Source organism: Hordeum vulgare, chromosome 6H (assembly GCF_904849725.1).
Source record: "Hordeum vulgare subsp. vulgare chromosome 6H, MorexV3_pseudomolecules_assembly, whole genome shotgun sequence".
NCBI classification, from domain to species: Eukaryota; Viridiplantae; Streptophyta; class Magnoliopsida; order Poales; family Poaceae; genus Hordeum; species Hordeum vulgare.
In genome coordinates, this window is record NC_058523.1 from 558058814 (window position 1) to 558077469 (window position 18656).

Sequence of the window (18656 nt, forward strand, 5' to 3'; positions counted from 1 at the left end):
AAGCTTGACGAGCCTAGCATGTGCAGACATGGCCTCGGAACACATGAGACCGAAAGGTCGATCATGAATCATATAGATGATATGATTAGCATAGGAATGCTTACCACTGAAACTATACTCAACTCACGTGATGATCGGACTTGAGCTAGTGTAAGTGGATCATGAACCACTCAAATGACTAGAGTGATTTACTTTTTGAGTGGGAGTTTAGCGAATAATTTGACTAAGTTAAACTCTAATTATCTTGAACATAGTCTAAGTCCACTTTGAATATATTTGGGTTGTAGATCATGGCTCACGCGACTGTCATCCTGAATTTTAATACGTTCCTAGAGAAAGCTAAGTTGAAAGATGATGGAAGCAACTTTGTAGACTGGGCTCGTAATCTTAAGCTAATCTTACAAGTTGGGAAGAAGGATTATGTCCTTAATGCTGCGTTAGGAGATGAACCATCCGCTACGGCTGATCAGGATGTTAAGAACGCTTGGTTAGCGCGTAAGGAGGACTGCTCAATAGTTCAATGTGCAGTCTTGTATGGCTTAGAACCGGGACTTCAACGTCGCTTTGAGCGTCATGGAGCATTTGAGATGTTCCAGGAGTTGAAGTTTATCTTTCAGAAGAACGCCCGGATCGAGAGGTATGAGACCTCCGATAAATTCTATGCTTGCAAGATGGAGGAAAACTCGTATGTCAGTGAACATGTGCTCAAAATGTCTGGGTACTCGAACCGTCTAGCTGAGCTGGGGATTGAACTCCCGCAAGAAGCTATCACTGACAGAATCCTTCAATCACTGCCGCCAAGCTATAAAGGCTTTGTGTTGAACTACAACATGCAAGGGATGAACAAGTCTCCCGGCGAGTTGTTTGCGATGCTGAAAGTCGCAGAGTCTGAACTCCGTAAAGAGCATCAAGTGTTGAGGGTGAGCAAGACCACTAGTTTCAAGAGAAACGGCAAAGGCAAGAAGGGCAATTCGAAGAAGAGCGGCAAGCCTGTTGCCAATCCGCCGAAGAAACCCAAGGCTGGACCTAAGCCTGAAACGGAGTGCTTCTATTGCAAGGGTATGGGTCACTGGAAGCGCAATTGCCCCAAGTATCTGGCAGATAAGAAGGCGGGCAAAGAAAAATCAGGTATATTTGATATACATGTTATTTATGTGTACTTAACCGGCTCTCGTAGTAGTGCCTGGGTATTCGATACCGGTTCTGTTGCTCACATTTGCAACTCGAAACAGGAACTGCGGAATAGACGGAGGCTGGCGAAAGACGAAGTGACGATGCGCGTAGGAAATGGTTCCAAGGTTGATGCAATCGCCGTCGGCACAGTGTCACTTCAGCTACCATCAGGATTAGTGATGAACTTAAATCATTGTTACTTAGTGCCTGCGTTGAGCATGAACATTATATCTGGATCTTGTTTATTGCGAGACGGTTACTCTTTTAAGTCTGAGAATAATGGTTGTTCTATTTCTATGAGTAATATCTTTTATGGTCATGCACCGAATGTGAGAGGATTGTTCATATTGAATCTTGATAGCGATACGCATATACATAACATTGAGACCAAAAGAGTTAGAGTAAGCAATGATAGCGCCATATTTTTGTGGCACTGCCGTTTAGGTCATATTGGTGTAAAGCGCATGAAGAAACTCCATGTTGATGGACTTTTGGAGTCACTTGACTTTGATTCACTTGACGCGTGCGAACCATGCCTCATGGGCAAGATGACTAAAACTCCGTTCTCCGAAACAATGGAGCGTGCAAGTGACTTGGTGGAAATCATACATACCGATGTGTGTGGTCCAATGAGCGTAGAGGCACGCGGCGGATATCGTTATTTTCTCACCTTCACTGACGATTTAAGTAGATATGGTTATGTCTACTTGATGAAGCACAAGTCTGAAACATTTGAAAAGTTCAAGCAATTTCAGAGTGAAGTGGAAAATCATCGTAACAAGAAGATCAAGTTCCTACGGTCTGATCGTGGAGGTGAATATCTGAGTTTCGAGTTTGGTGCTCACTTAAGACAATGTGGAATTGTTTCGCAGTTAACACCGCCTGGAACACCACAGCGTAATGGTGTGTCCGAACGTCGTAATCGTACTTTATTAGAGATGGTGCGATCTATGATGTCTCTTACTGATTTGCCGTTATCATTTTGGGGCTATGCATTAGAAACAGCTGCATTCACTTTAAATAGGGCACCATCTAAATCCGTTGAGACGACACCATACGAACTGTGGTATGGCAAAAGGCCATAGTTGTCGTTTCTTAAAGTTTGGGGATGTGATGCTTATGTCAAAAAGCTTCAGCCTGAAAAGCTGGAACCCAAAGCGGAAAAGTGCGTCTTCATAGGTTACCCAAAAGAGACAGTTGGGTACACCTTCTATCTCAAATCCGAGGGCAAAGTGTTTGTTGCTAAAAACGGAGCTTTTCTCGAGAAGGAGTTTCTCTCGAGAGAATTGAGTGGGAGGAAGATAGAACTTGACGAGGTTGTCGAACCTCTCATCCCTCTGGATGGTGGCGCAGGGCAAGGGGAAACCCCTGTCATTGCAACGCCGATTGAGGAGGAAGTTGATGATGATGATCATGAAACTCCAGTTCAAGTTTCTGTCGAACCACGCAGGTCGAAGAGACCACGTGCTGCTCCAGAGTGGTACAGTAATCCCGTCTTGTCAATCATGTTGTTAGACAACAATGAACCTGCGAATTATGAAGAAGCAATGGTGGGCCTAGATTCCAACAAATGGCTAGAAGCCATGAAGTCCGAGATAGGATCCATGTATAAGAACAAAGTGTGGACTTTGGAGGTACTGCCTGAGGGCCGCAAGGCTATTCAGAACAAATGGATCTTTAAGAGGAAGACGGACGCTGACGGTAATGTGACCGTTTATAAAGCTCGACTTGTGGCAAAGGGTTTTTCACAAGTTCAAGGAGTTGACTACGATGAGACTTTCTCACCCGTGGCGATGCTTAAGTCCGTCAGAATCATGTTAGCAATAGCTGCATTTTTCGATTATGAAATCTGGCAGATGGATGTCAAAACGGTGTTCCTTAACGGTTTCCTTAAGGAAGAGTTGTATATGATACAACCCGAAGGTTTTGTCGATCCTAAAAATGCTGACAAAGTGTGCAAGCTCCAGCGATCCATTTATGGACTGGTGCAAGCATCTCGGAGTTGGAACAAACACTTTGATGAGGTGATCAAAGCATTTGGGTTTATACAAGTGGTTGGAGAATCTTGTATTTACAAGAAAGTGAGTGGGAGTTCTGTGGCGTTTCTAATATTATATGTGGATGACATATTACTGATTGGAAACAACATAGAGCTTTTGGAGAGCATAAAAGGTTACTTGAATAAAAGTTTCTCTATGAAGGACCTAGGAGAAGCTGCTTACATTCTAGGCATTAAGATCTATCGGGATAGATCAAAACGCCTGATAGGACTTTCACAAAGCACATACCTTGATAAAGTTTTGAAGAGGTTCAAAATGGAACAGTCCAAGAAAGGGTTCTTGCCAGTTCTACAAGGTACGAGATTGAGTAAGACTCAGTGCCCAGCAACTGATGAAGATAGAGAGCATATGCGCTCCGTCCCCTATGCTTCAGCCAGAGGTTCTATCATGTATGCGATGTTGTGCACAAGACCGGATGTTAGCCTAGCCATAAGTATGGCAGGTAGGTTCCAGAGTAATCCAGGAGTGGATCACTGGACAGCGGTCAAGAGTATCCTGAAGTACCTGAAAAGGACTAAGGAGATGTTTCTCGTGTATGGAGGTGACGAAGAGCTCGCCGTAAAAGGTTACGTCGATGCAAGCTTTGACACAGATCCGGACGACTCTAAGTCGCAAACCGGATACGTATTTATTCTTAATGGGGATGCAGTAAGCTGGTGCAGTTCCAAGCAAAGCGTCGTAGCAGATTCTACATGTGAAGCAGAGTACATGGCTGCCTCGGAGGCGGCTAAGGAGGGTGTCTGGATGAAGCAGTTCATGACGGATCTTGGAGTGGTGCCAAGCGCACTGAATCCAATAACCTTGTTCTGTGACAACACTGGTGCCATTGCCTTAGCAAAGGAACCACGGTTTCACAAGAAAACCAGACACATCAAACGACGCTTCAACCTCATCCGCGACTACGTCGAGGGAGAGGACGTGAATATATGCAAAGTGCACACGGATCTGAATGTAGCAGACCCGCTGACTAAACCTCTTCCACGGCCAAAGCATGATCAACACCAGAACTGTATGGGTGTTAGATTTATTACAATGTAATTCACATGGTGATGTGAGGGCTAGATTATTGACTCTAGTGCAAGTGGGAGACTGTTGGAATTATGCCCTAGAGGCAATAATAAATATAGTTATTATTATAATTCCTGTATCAAGATAATAGTTTATTATCCATGCTATAATTGTATTGAATGAAGACTCATTTACATGTGTGGATACATAGACAAAACACCGTCCCTAGCATGCCTCTAGCTGGCTAGCCAGTTGATCAAAGATAGTCAGTGTCTTCTGATTATGAACAAGGTGTTGTTGCTTGATAACTGGATCACGTCATTGGGAGAATCACGTGATGGACTAGACCCAAACTAATAGACGTAGCATGTTGATCGTGTCATTTTGTTGCTACTGTTTTCTGCGTGTCAAGTATTTGTTCCTATGACCATGAGATCATATAACTCACTGACACCGGAGGAATGCTTTGTGTGTATCAAACGTCGCAACGTAACTGGGTGACTATAAAGATGCTCTACAGGTATCTCCGAAGGTGTTAGTTGAGTTAGTATGGATCAAGACTGGGATTTGTCACTCCGTGTGACGGAGAGGTATCTCGGGGCCCACTCGGTAATACAACATCACACACAAGCCTTGCAAGCAATGTAACTTAGTGTAAGTTGCGGGATCTTGTATTACGGAACGAGTAAAGAGACTTGCCGGTAAACGGGATTGAAATAGGTATGCGGATACTGACGATCGAATCTCGGGCAAGTAACATACCGAAGGACAAAGGGAATGACATACGGGATTATACGAATCCTTGGCACTGAGGTTCAAACGATAAGATCTTCGTAGAATATGTAGGATCCAATATGGGCATCCAGGTCCCGCTATTGGATATTGACCGAGGAGTCTCTCGGGTCATGTCTACATAGTTCTCGAACCCGCAGGGTCTGCACACTTAAGGTTCGACGTTGTTTTATGCGTATTTGAGTTATATGGTTGGTTACCGAATGTTGTTCGGAGTCCCGGATGATATCACGGACGTCACGAGGGTTTCCGGAATGGTCCGGAAACGAAGATTGATATATAGGATGACCTCATTTGATTACCGGAAGGTTTTCGGAGTTACCGGGAATGTACCGGGAATGACGAATGGGTTCCGGGAGTTCACCGGGGGGGGGGGGCAACCCACCCCGGGGAAGCCCATAAGCATTGGGGGAGCCACACCAGCCCTTAGTGGGCTGGTGGGACAGCCCACAAGTGCCCAATGCGCCAAGAGAAGAAAAATCAAGAGGAAAAAAAAGGAAGGAGGTGGGAAGGAAGGGGGACTCCTCCCACCAAACCAAGTCCAACTCGGTTTGGGGGGGAGTCCTCCCCCCTTTGGCTCGGCCGACTCCGTGGGGGTCCTTGGACCCCAAGGCAAGGCCCCCCTCCCTCCCACCTATATATACGGAGGTTTTAGGGCTGATTTGAGACGACTTTCTCACGGCTGCCCGACCACATACCTCCACGGTTTTTCCTCTAGATCGCGTTTCTGCGGAGCTCGGGCGGAGCCCTGCTGAGACAAGGTCATCACCAACCTCCGGAGCGCCGTCACGCTGCCGGAGAACTCTTCTACCTCTCCGTCTCTCTTGCTGGATCAAGAAGGTCGAGATCATCGTCGAGCTGTACGTGTGCTGAACGCGGAGGTGCCGTCCGTTCGGTACTAGATCGTGGGACTGATCGCGGGATTGTTCGTGGGGCGGATCGAGGGACGTGAGGACGTTCCACTACATCAACCGCGTTCTCTAACGCTTCTGCTGTACGATCTACAAGGGTACGTAGATCACTCATCCCCTCTCGTAGATGGACATCACCATGATAGGTCTTCGTGCGCGTAGGAAATTTTTTGTTTCCCATGCGACGTTCCCCTACATCATCATGAGCCATGGCTTTTCGCAAAGCAATATTGATGCTCACAATGTGGGTGTAGAATATGTTGGAGGTGGGATATAATTGCCCTGAAAATGTAGTGGTCACACGATATAAAGAGAGGAGCAATGGCTTAATAACTTCAAACTTATCCCATTCTTCTTTTTCTAGTTCCCATTGATAGTTGGCATTTGCGGCTACATCAGAGGACAAAGCTTCCCTATACAAGCACGCGGTCTCAAGTATCTTGTAAGTTGAACTCCACCGTGTGACACAATCAAGATGCAAATGGTCGCCAACCTCAACCCCCAATATTTTGCAAGTCTCAACAAACTTGTGGAGGTGACTCGGTGACTTCTTGAAATACTTAACCGTCTCTCTCAAATTCTCTATCAAAGGGGGCCATGATAGTTGTCCCATCGTGCACCATCAAGTTGATAATGTGTGCACAACAATGGACATGGAAATATTTGGCTTCAAAGTCCATACCTACAAAAAAGCAAGAATTTGACTATGTATTCAACCAAGATATCATTATTTGGACAAACAAAGCATATGTACTACGAAAACAACAAGAATATGACCATATATTCAACCAAAACAACAAGTATATGAACATATGTACCACAAAAACAACAAGTATACGACCATATATTTGAAGCATTATCTAGTGTGATGGATATTTAAAGCATATGTACTACAAGAACATTAAATATATTTGAAGTACTACAAAAACAGCAAGTATATACCTCTCCGAACATCAAACTTTGCCTTTAAACCTCTAACGCAACATTATTGTTTGAATCATTGTCTAGTGTGATGGATATAATTTTCTTCTCTATCTTTCATTCAGTCACACACTCATAGATAGCATCTCAAATGACATGCCCGGAGTGAGGAGGATCCAAATCTATGAAAGAAAGGACACATGTTTGCATCTTCCAATCCCTATCTATAAAGTGTGCAACCATACACATACACTGAGTTATGGCAAGCAATAGGGCACGCTCGCCAATGCTACCTTCCTGATCAATGGCGAGTGCTGCTATGCACCGCCACTGATAACATTCAACACGTGTCCATACTCAGCGGCGCTGATTTGTGGCGGGTCGTATGCAGCACCCACCACTACTAGAGAATAAGCTCTGGCGGTCAATACTTGTCACCCGCCACAGCTAACATGGGCCACCTCCCATATATTAGGATCTTATATGCGATCCAGTTAGATTGAACTAGAGAGTTTTGAGAACTGTAAAAGAATTGAATTAGAGAGTTTTGAGAAATTATTAAACCGATCAAAATCGACGACTCGGGTTCAATTGGAGACCTCAATTAAATATGGTCTCTTTAAAACTAGAGAGCTTAGTGTTAGAGGATCTTATGTGCGATACAGTTAGATTGAACTCTCTAGAACACACAAGACACCACTCATGTGGGTGATCCACGTGATCCGATTTTCGTTTGTCTTTCTTCGTGTGTCTATAGGTTTGATCTTTCTGGTTTGCGCTTCTATTCATTAGCGGCGATTGCTGTTCTAATGTGTTGGTCCTATGAGGCTTAACACGTTGACTTCCCGACTGTCCACGACAACAAGGTTTGCCCAATTCCGGTGATGGAAGTGCGATGAGGATGACACGCCTTTAACTCCCTTCAGTGCTTGTAGTCATCGTTAGGTGATCTACAGACCCAGATGTATTTTTTTACTTCTCGTGTTCTTTGTACTACCATGATAGTCGATGAATAGATCGAAAGTTTTCTCCAAACAAAAAAGGAAATCGCCGCGTTGCTCCTCCGATGAGTTTATCGTGACCAAATACATTTTTCATGCTCCTCGATTCGAAGAGGGTCATTTCGGCCTCGAAACCGACCCGGCCCACAAAGATTTACGAATCAACCATCTGATTTGGACAAATCAAATATGGATGTGTATCACTTGATTTCACTTAAATTCCTCCTCTTTTATGAGTGGATTGGGTGAGTACTGTCTACACAACCGGGGCTCGCTGACGGGTGGGGCCCAACGCCGAACCCTGCTGCCGCCCGGCGAAACAACGAGCGAAACGGACGCGGCACACGGTTTGGTATGTGAGCGCGAACCCGCGGCGACAGCGCGGCGTCAGCGTGCACGGCCACGACGACACGACCACCCGTCGTCTTCCCCTCGCTTCCATTCCCCGCCACCACCCACGCCCACACTCCCACCCACCGCCCCGGCGAGCCGCAGCCGATCGACCGGGAGCCGCCGCGCCGCATTCCTCCCCCGCGCGCAGGCAGGGGGGAGATCCGCCACCCGCCGACCTGCCCCGCCGCCCCGTTTCGCCCCTCCGTCCGATGGCGCCGTCGCGGCCGCTGATGCGCGGGATCCGCCCGCCGAGGGTCTTCGCGTCCGGGCGCACCGGCCGGGCCTCGCCGTACGCGCTCGCGCTCGCCGCGCTGCTCCTCGCCTCCGCCTGCCTCCTCGCCCTCATCGCCTTCGGCGTCTTCTCGCTCCCCGTCTCCTCCCCCACCGTCCCCACCACCGGCGCCGAGACCGAGTCGTCCGGCGGCGGCGGAGAGGCCGCATCCGAATCATCCCGCCCCGCGCGCAACCGCGGCCGCCGCGACCTCAGGTGAGTGAGTGAGTGAGTGGTTCCGATGCTCCTGTATTCTCTCTCCAGATTCGCTTCGATCCGGCGCCAGCTGATCTGATCCCTTGCTCGTTCGTCGGGTGGGTGCAGCGAGGGGCTGGGGGAGCGCGGCGCGCAGTGGACGGAGGTCATCTCCTGGGAGCCCAGGGCGTTCGTCTACCACAACTTCCTGGTAACCACCACTGCTGCCCTTCAACATTCATAACCACTGCTGCCGCCATGGCTCATCCGTTCCTGCACCTGCTCCCGCATGCGCGATGTTCCGAGTAGATTCTTGTGGGATCCATCCTGTGTCGCCTCAACTTTTTGGGTGAATTACGTCTGTCCTTTGCGGTGCAATGCATGCCGGCTTTCCGAGCTGCGCTTTCGTCTGGAAATGATGCGGTGCTCAACTCACACTTAGTGGAATTGGGGTTGACAGTGACTGAAGGAAGCATGCCGTTTGCGATGCATTTCTCTTTCCTTATGTTCTTTCGGGTCTTGGCTGGAGCATCCACCGCATGCCATTGCTTTCTGGGAAAGGAAAGGTTGTAGTGATTCGTTTACTGGCTTTGGTTTTGCTTTTGGTGGAGCTCCGTGTATGTTCGATTACATAGGTTATTACCTGATCTATTATGGAAGCATGTGAATGTAGATGGTGTGAACAAGTACTCGTTGGATCCGCAAACATGATAAAATGAAGAGGACGAGTTTGCAGTTTCGTTAGGTGGTCCAATCGGTGATGTATGGGTTTCTGTTTTCTTCTGTTCCTTGGGATCTTGCCTGAACTGCATGACATTGCCTCCTGGAATGACACGGTTGCGGCCACTCTTTTATTGGCTTTCACTTTGCCTTCAGTGGAGCTCTGTTTACACTGCATTCTTACCTGATCTACTCTGAAGAAATGGGGATGTACAGTGGGAAGTAGTACTCGTCGAATTAGCGAACGGGGTAAATGAAGAAGAGGGGGGGGGGGGGTGTTGTAGTGGTGTGGTAAGCTGGTTGTTGTATGTACTCCATCGAGTTGCCTTCTGGACAGAAGACTCACATGCATCATTTGTGTTAACATTTGTGCTACACGTTACTGTACTTCACTACACACCATTACTATGAACTAAGCAAATGCCTCTGGACAGACGAATCACATGCATGATGTCTGTTAAAATTTGTACTCCATCCGTAAAGAAATATAAGAGTGTTTAGATCACTAACGGACGGAGTACTACACACATTACCATACTTCAGTGCAAGCAAATGCCTTATGCAAATACGACTTAGCGCTTAGAAAATGTATATCTTGTAAGTAAGCCTCCTTGATTGTGAGATTATGTTGGCACATTTCTTTGCTCTGTTACCTCAAATTTCTCTTGTTTTCAATTCTTCATATGTTGTGCATACTTATGTGTTCAGACTTCTGAGTTTAGTGTGTTTACAGTTTACTTACCATTTTTTTCCTTTCCACATATTTGCATTCCTTGTTTTTTCTGTAAGATATTTTCGTTGCTTGTTAGTTTAGCTTGTAATTTTCTGGTGATTTTACTATGCTGGATGGATGGCTGATAGTTTATTCTTTTCATCAGTCTAAGGAAGAGTGTGAGTACTTAATTGAATTGGCGAAGCCTCGCATGGTGAAATCAACAGTGGTCGACAGTGAGACTGGTAAAAGCAAGGACAGCAGGGTTCGTACAAGTTCAGGCATGTTTCTTCAAAGAGGACGGGACAAGGTTATCCGGGCCATTGAAAGGAGGATAGCAGATTACACCTTCATACCTGCAGGTTTGTACCTATGTAAAGACCTTATTTCATTTCATGGTCAGGCCAGATTCTCGGTGAGATCTCTCAGTTGATAGATTAAAATTAAGGTATATACAGACAAGTGTGACCCCTAAAATGCATAGGAAATCTGATGGTTATATGTGTCACCCTAACTCCCTCGTTCTTAGTTATGGTGCATGTAGCTTTGTTCAGTATGCAAGTGGTGTGACATTTTTTCGACTCTTCAACAATGCAGCTCTTAGCATATGATGCTTTTATCCTTTTAGCATATATATTGTATTAGGTTTGTTTAATAGTGTTCTTTCATGATGGCTTACAGAACATGGAGAGGGACTCCAAGTCCTGCACTATGAGGTTGGGCAGAAGTACGAACCCCACTTTGACTATTTTCTTGACGAGTTCAACACCAAGAATGGTGGCCAGAGGATGGCAACTATTCTCATGTACCTGTAAGTAAAGTAGTACCCTATGTCCTAACGATTATGTTATGTGTGATGTCAACTGAGTTGCTAACTTATCCAAAACATATTCGCAACTGTAACAGGTCAGATGTTGAAGAAGGGGGTGAGACTATTTTCCCGGATGCAAATGTGAACAGCAGTTCCTTGCCATGGTACAACGAACTTTCAGAGTGTGCCAGAAAAGGTCTTGCTGTGAAGCCAAAGATGGGAGATGCGCTGCTTTTCTGGAGCATGAAACCAGATGCCACTCTAGATCCACTAAGTTTGCACGGTTAGTTAGTTTGGTGGCCTGCTCGCTGCCCTTGTTGGTTACACTTTTTTTGTTGCAGAAAGTAGAATATTTATGAGACCTGATTTACATGGACCTTTAACTTCTGAAGCACTTGTTTCATTTTCCTTGGGGAAGCTACCTGCTGTTAGACTTGAAGCTCTGCTTATATGCATATATTCTTGAGCAATGTGTGGACAGATTTCTTTAGGTCGTGTTATTCTTGCAGGGGGCTGTCCGGTTATCAAAGGGAACAAATGGTCATCAACCAAGTGGCTGCATGTTGGCGAGTACAAAGCTTAGGCCTTCTGAACACATTTTAAAGGTAATTTCTGCTACCCCAGCCCCAGTGGATCTTGTATTATAAGATGTAAAGCCGGTGATGATACTATTGTTGGTTTATCGTCATCAAATATAAATTAAACTTGGTCCTCTTGGAAGAAGTTTCCGTTAGTCCATCCTCAGCACCAAGATTTCTCCATCTACAGTTACTCCCCCTAGGCATGTTCTTTGTCTGTACGCCGCAGCAAAACGAATTTCGAATTTACGATTGCTAAGTGCGACTGTTATTCTTGTACCGAGACACGTGTGCATGTAACCGATGATTGGGATGAGGCCAAACATGATTATCTACTTTTATTTGTGCTCCTGGTAGGCTTGAGCATCTCAAGTTGCTGCTCAAAAGCGAACTCTTGTTTAAGCTAATGCCAGTCTACCACCACTTTGTGCTTGCAGATGACACGATTTGAGCGGCATGTGAGCTGGTCTCTTTACAGGATGGCTTTACAGTTACAGATCCACCCCTATTGTGTGCATTGCTTGTGGAGGATAATATATACAAGGCAGGCAACAAGCAGGGTGCTTCATGTTGGAATACTGACTCGGCATTTTTCTTCGTCTTCTCTCGCGTCGCAGTGCCCCCGACAAGTTATTATAGAGGAATGAATATGGTATGATGTATCTAGTGTTGGGGGCTATTATAGTCCGGCTATAGATAGGATGTGGAGCTCCATTTTTGCATGTCATTCTTGTCCTGTTTGTAGCAATTGCTAGTACCATAATACTGATGTAGCAGTGTTGATCTGGAGTTGTTACTGAAAAATAACAAGGAGGATTTTGATTGTCTCAGCATTTTGTACATACATTGTATACCAGGCTATGCCTATGTGGCTCGTGTGTGCTGAACCGGCATTGCTGTAAACCAGCCTGAAAACCTGTCAAACATTCAGATATGTTGTTGTGGCTCGCAGACGGCGCCTGTCGACTTGGGATGGGTCGGATCTCGATGCTGTTGGTTGAAACTCGTGGTTTCGGAGTCCAGGAGGGAACAAGGAGAATATGTCTGAATCCAGGTTTGATCAGCTCCGAGTGTTGTGAAGGGGAAATCAGCACAGCATGAGTTTGGCGTTGGGTGGTGGATGATGGTGATGGAAACCTGAGGCGACGGTGGAACTGAAGTTGGGTGTTGGTGCAGGCTCGCCCACCTCCACCTGGCGCCGAAATGAGACGCTGTCGCTCTCATCTCCACCAGATGGACCATGAAGGTCGTCTAAAAAACAGATCGACCAGAAGATGATACTATTCTGAAGAAAGAAAAAATCAACTTTCGCTCGGGGGTGTGGTGTGGTGTGGTGCCGCGTGTGCTGTGGAGTGCCCAACAACAGGTTCCTCACCTGCTGCTTCTAGTTCTCTTCGATGTGTGCCTACTCGCTGTTCTCCTCCGACCATGAGATAGATCTCAACTTCGGGTATATGTGCAGCTCTACGTCACCTATCAAGGTTAACCGGTTAAGATCTTCGGTTGGCTTCTCTGTCCTGACATGCCGAGCACGATGTCGAACTTACATTGCAAGACCATCTCCTCAGCTCCGGCTTGTCCTCGACGCGACCTCATTCTAGCGCGGTCCATGTCTGGTCCCTCTTGGGGACGCAACCCCCTCACTCCATCGACCTCATTTGGGAGACTACAACGTTGTTCGGCCTCAACATTAACATTTGGCTCGTGGTCGCCTCTTGCCATCCTCTAGGCCTCCAGGAATGCTCGTGCCTTTCTCAAGGAGCAACAGTAAACCCTAGATAGCCATGGTCACGGGAACCCGATCGTCCCGGTTCGAAAAAGCCCGACCTTGAACACGGACCGGTCTCACGTTTAGATTTTGAGCCCGATGGCCGGACTCAGGCTTGTGCTTTTCGCAATTAAGGGAAAAGGCCCGGCCCTTTTTCCCTGACGGGTCGGGCTTAGGCCTAAAATCTAGGCCCGATGGCTCGGGCCACGGGCGTTGTTAGGCCTGGCCTAAAGACCGGAGTATGGACAGGTATAGCCCTAGATACTCTCCGCACACATCATGTTGGATTTTATGCTTTCGACCTACGGATTGAAGGGCCCCGTAAGTAGGGAGGCTGTCGTGCGTTGGCGCCTGTACCATTTCTCTCGATATAACCTTGGTGTTATTTGCGGGTTTTTTTTAGTAATATACGCAGGTGTGATCGTTCAGTAAAAAAGAAAAAAGAAAAAAGGCAGGCAGGCAGGCAACGGCAGCGCCAATCGCGTGGTCACATGGAAGAGGCGAAGAAGAAGAAGAAGAAGGGGAAGAGAAGGGAAGAAAGAAAAAAAAGGAGTGAGTTGAGTCGTCGGGGCGGGAGACAGGCGTCGGCCTGAGCCTTCCTCCCTCCCTCCCTCGACAGCATTTGCACACGCACACGCACACCGACGCGCTCCCTCCTCTCCTCTCCTCTTGCCAATTTTCTACTCCCTCCGCTTTCTGCCCGTCTCTCACCTGCGACCAGATCTCGCCGCCCGCCACTGCGGCCCCGAACCCTGACCTAATCCCCGGCCTACCTCCTCCGCGCCCCGGATCTGCCCCCGCCCGCCGGCCATGGACTCCGGCGGCGGGGCCACCGCCATCCGCGTGCCCTACCGCCACATCCGCGACGCCGAGACGGAGCTCGTCCGCCTCAACAGCGACGCCCAGCGGCCCAAGGAGGAGCAGCCCAGCGCGGTGGCGGGCGCGCCCAAGTACCGGGTCGTGCTGGCATGCATGGTCGCCGCCGGCGTGCAGTTCGGCTGGGCGCTGCAGCTCTCCCTCCTCACCCCATACATCCAGGTAACTCCCCGCCTCGCCGGATCTCGCTCGCTCGCTCCCCCCAAACCACTCTGACTCGGGATACATGCTCAAGCCTCTACTCTACATAGTACGCCTGCTTCCCTCATTTACACAAGGAGACGCCTCAGCATGCGCAAATGCTGGCTACAGCATATATAAGCTCGTAACTCATTACCCGATAAGGCAGGCCGACATTAATTAATACTAGTATAGTAGTAATTCATTCATTGCTGGATACAGAAGAACGGAGCAGCCCGTCTAGATTCAGCATTCCCCAACTCACATACATACGGATGTACAGGTGAATAATACAATAGAATGCACTGCTTTGTTGAGGGTTTATCTCCAGTAAACAAGCACAATGCGATTCTGGCCTGGCCGCATTTGTCTGGAATTAATTGTCCTGGTAGATATACAAGATGGCAGGCGTGCTATTTTTATCGCTTGATCGTGTCTATGTATGCATACAGATTCCCATAAATGCTAAATTTCTACTGCAACAACTTCATCTTCTCAATGTGTCCTACATGGCATCTATCTTTCTTGTCCTATGTATTCACTCACCTGCTGCTTGTTCCTCTTGTCTTGTATATGCAGACTCTAGGAATAGACCATGCCATGGCGTCCTTCATTTGGCTTTGTGGGCCTATTACTGGTTTTGTCGTAAGTTTCTGCCACGACACAGTTGCTGATTTTGTTCAGAGTTACTAGTATGAGGCCTCGCGTCTCTAAACGGTTGCTTATGCCCTGTCACCAGGTTCAACCTTGTGTTGGAGTCTGGAGCGACAAATGCCGCTCCAAGTACGGGAGGAGACGACCCTTCATTCTCGCTGGATGCGTGCTGATATGTGCAGCTGTGAGTATATAATCGCGTTTCATAGTTTACAGTATTTCCCCCCATTCTTTCCCTTTTGCTCTCTAATAGGCAGACTTCATACTCGTAGGTAACTTTAGTCGGGTTTTCTGCAGACCTTGGTTACATGTTAGGAGATACCACCGAGCACTGCAGGTGATCATCCATTCTGCTGCTTTGTCGTCGTTTTATTAACAATGTAACACCAAGTGTGTCGTTACTAAAATGCTAGTGATTGTTTTTTACAGTACGTACAAAGGTCTAAGATATCGAGCTGCTATTATCTTCATTCTTGGATTCTGGATGTTGGACCTGGCAAACAATACAGTGCAAGTAAGCCTGTTTGAAACTTTAATTGAATATGATATTATGTGTTTGCACCATATCTTTTTCGATGTTGCTGAAAAGTTGCATTACGGTACCCCCTAACATTTTGTTCCTATTTGGTACATCTAGGGACCTGCCCGTGCCCTTCTAGCCGATCTTTCAGGTGATTAATAGTTTCAGTTTGAAATATCTTCTACTGCTGGATCCACCATTGAAATTTCATCAGTTTTTCAGTGATACCTTATATTCTGCAGGTCCTGATCAATGTAATTCAGCAAATGCGATATTCTGCTCATGGATGGCTGTCGGAAATGTACTTGGTTTTTCAGCTGGTGCGAGTGGGAATTGGCACAAGTATGTCATGCTTGGTGTTATTCTGTGCTTACATTAGCTTTGGGCTTATTGCTCAAGTGTAGATTCCTGTTATACGGAAAGTATCAAACTTATGCTAGTTGACATAAAATTTTAGTTGCGCAGTTGATAATATCTGAAACCTATACCCATGTATCTAGAAATAATCCTACCAACTTATGTTGGTCAAGAATTTATCTGTAGATAGTATGCCTGCTCTACCTGCCTTGATGATATGCTTTACTCGAGGTATGGTGCTTCGGTAGCATAGGGAACTTGTAACCCCATAATTTGTTTTCCCACATCCCTGCTTTTTTTTTTGACAAGGATAGCCGGCTGATTCCAACTTTTTATTCATGTCTAGTTTAATCCTGAGAATTCTCTTGTCAACCACAGTTGATTTCCCTGTCAAAAGCTGAGCTTCCTACTTTTTGTTATTTATGCAGGTGGTTTCCTTTTCTAATGACAAGAGCCTGCTGTGAAGCTTGTGGTAACTTGAAAGCAGCTTTCTTGATTGCAGTTGTAAGTTCTCAGAGATTCTGCAATTGACCTAGCTGTTCGAAGTTAGGGTCCTCAATATAATTGTACAAGTGTACTGATGGCAAAAGCTGACTAATTATCTATCGTGCAGGTATTCCTTTTGTTTTGTATGGCTGTTACCCTTTACTTTGCTGAAGAGATACCACTGGAAGCAAATGATGCACAGCGATTATCTGACTCTGCTCCTCTACTGAACGGTTCTAGAGATGATCATGACGCCTCAAGTGAACAGACTAATGGAGGACTTTCTAACGGTCATGCCGACGTAAACCATGTCTCAGCTAACTCCAGTGCTGAGGATCTTACAGATGCAGGCTCCAACTCGAACAAAGACAATGTTGAGGCTTTCAATGATGGACCAGGAGCAGTTTTGGTTAAAATTTTGACTAGCATGAGGCATCTACCTCCTGGAATGTATTCAGTGCTTCTGGTTATGGCCCTAACATGGGTATGCCACAAAAATGGATTACATGGATAGATGCACATCAGCTGCTTGCTGACTGTCTCTTCTGCTGAAACTGATGATGTTAATCACATTTTATCTGTTTTGCAGCTGTCATGGTTTCCCTTTTTCCTTTTTGACACCGACTGGATGGGGCGTGAAGTTTATCACGGTGACCCAAAAGGAAACGCGAGTGAAAGGAAAGCTTATGATGACGGTGTCCGAGAAGGTGCATTTGGTTTGCTATTGAATTCAGTAAGAGCCTGTGATCAATTTTGCTTGCTGTAATTTTTGTGCGTCTAGGGTAGATGCATTTGCATTTCTGCCAGTCTTGGTAAGGTATACTTGAACAAACACTGCAGCTTCGTAGGTCATACTAGATACTACAAATACTTTAAAAACTTAGTTGCATGGTTTGTAACCGCCGAGGTATTTTTAGTCAGTGGGGGTGGTAATATTTTGGTCCGTTCATGTAGGTTGTCCTTGGGATTGGCTCTTTCCTTGTCGATCCATTATGCCGGATGATTGGTGCAAGATTGGTTTGGGCAATCAGCAACTTCATAGTGTTTGTCTGCATGTTGGCTACAACAATACTAAGTTGGATCTCCTATGACCTGTACTCAAGCAAGCTTCAACACATTGTCGGAGCAGATAAAACAGTCAAGACTTCAGCGCTGATTCTCTTCTCTCTTCTTGGATTGCCACTTTCGGTTAGTACAAGATCCTGAACAGTGTACACTTTCCTCCTTGCTGCATCGGAAGATATCTTATACTCTCTGATGTGCCATGCTACAGATCACTTACAGCGTTCCGTTCTCGGTGACTGCTGAGCTGACTGCCGGAACAGGAGGCGGACAAGGTTTGTGTCGCTGGTGTTTGCTTCTTCATTACAGTATATATATGTTTCAGCTGTTCTTCTGGACTGAGAATGTCTGTGCCCATGTCCAGGTTTGGCTACTGGAGTCCTGAATCTTGCCATCGTCGCTCCTCAGGTTAACCTTATCTTCAGCATTTTCTTCTTTCTATATACACGTCGTTGCCGAACATGTCCTGACCCTTACCACCGTGACCCGCATTCTACTTTGCAGATAGTAGTGTCGCTCGGAGCAGGCCCATGGGACCTGCTCTTCGGGGGAGGGAACATCCCGGCATTCGCCTTGGCCTCGGTCTTCTCACTGGCAGCCGGAGTTCTCGCGGTGATCAAGCTACCCAAGCTGTCGAACAACTACCAATCCGCCGGATTCCACATGGGCTGAAAACACAGAACCCAGAGCCGGAAGCCGGCTGCTGTGTGTAACATCTACAGATACTCAGCCTGAACACAACTAAACCCTCATCCCCATTTTGTCATTCGTTTATATGGGAAATGATTCATTTTGTCAGATACACAATAAGACTAAAGATAAGATAGAGAGTTTAGGATAGAGAGGTAGTTAGGCATGTGTGCATATGCAAAGTTGTAAAAGATGTACACTGTTTTATTTTTGGGTACTGTATATGTAGGTGAAGTTCCACAGATGGCCGGATGTAAAACATGGTTTTGTGGTCTGATAATTTCTCTTGTTTTTTGGTCTGTTTTGGGATGAAATTAGCATGCAGTCTTGGTTGGTGTTGTGCACTTGTGCCGATCATGATGAAAATTTGAACTGAAGCATTACAGGATGCAATTGAAGCTGATAAAAATTGGTTGCAGAATATTCTTAACTTAATCGATCTTTCCACAAATCTAAGATTGCAAAACTGATCTGGAACTCCTGAAAAAAAATCAAATCAATTACATATTGTTCCATC

The 18656-nt window shown here is 46.3% G+C and overlaps 2 protein-coding genes across 3 annotated transcripts; both read left to right on the forward strand.

Annotated features, from left to right (window-relative positions):
• Positions 1-8219: 8219 nt before the first annotated feature.
• LOC123406152 (probable prolyl 4-hydroxylase 3) lies at positions 8220-12376 on the forward strand. Its single transcript, XM_045099630.1, has 7 exons — positions 8220-8746; positions 8855-8936; positions 10324-10519; positions 10839-10968; positions 11064-11251; positions 11478-11573; positions 11984-12376. Exons 1-6 carry the CDS (start codon positions 8469-8471, stop codon positions 11549-11551), a joined length of 948 nt encoding a protein of 315 aa, XP_044955565.1. The 5' UTR covers positions 8220-8468; the 3' UTR covers positions 11552-11573; positions 11984-12376.
• Positions 12377-13836: 1460 nt separating this feature from the next.
• LOC123406150 (sucrose transport protein SUT4) lies at positions 13837-18438 on the forward strand. Of its 2 annotated transcripts, none has more exons than XM_045099627.1 (14): positions 13837-14352; positions 14950-15015; positions 15110-15208; positions 15297-15361; positions 15454-15538; positions 15662-15695; positions 15787-15886; positions 16330-16405; positions 16515-16871; positions 16977-17120; positions 17342-17575; positions 17661-17724; positions 17814-17857; positions 17954-18438. In XM_045099627.1, exons 1-14 carry the CDS (start codon positions 14125-14127, stop codon positions 18119-18121), a joined length of 1764 nt encoding a protein of 587 aa, XP_044955562.1. In that variant the 5' UTR covers positions 13837-14124; the 3' UTR covers positions 18122-18438. The 2 variants fall into 2 exon arrangements, with proteins under 2 accessions (XP_044955562.1, XP_044955563.1); XM_045099628.1 differs by having other exon boundaries at positions 15322-15361.
• The last annotated feature ends 218 nt before the right edge of the window (positions 18439-18656 follow it).

Coding starts and splice junctions, on each gene's coding strand:
- LOC123406150 (XM_045099627.1), top strand. CDS start 14,125: ATGGACTCCGGCGGCGGGGCCACCGCCATCCGCGTGCCCTACCGCCAC. Junction 15,209..15,296: donor GCGTGCTGATATGTGCAGCT/GTGAGTATATAA, acceptor TCATACTCGTAG/GTAACTTTAGTCGGGTTTTC. Junction 17,858..17,953: donor TTGCCATCGTCGCTCCTCAG/GTTAACCTTATC, acceptor TCTACTTTGCAG/ATAGTAGTGTCGCTCGGAGC.
- LOC123406152 (XM_045099630.1), top strand. CDS start 8,469: ATGGCGCCGTCGCGGCCGCTGATGCGCGGGATCCGCCCGCCGAGGGTC. Junction 8,937..10,323: donor TCGTCTACCACAACTTCCTG/GTAACCACCACT, acceptor TCTTTTCATCAG/TCTAAGGAAGAGTGTGAGTA. Junction 10,520..10,838: donor TTACACCTTCATACCTGCAG/GTTTGTACCTAT, acceptor GATGGCTTACAG/AACATGGAGAGGGACTCCAA.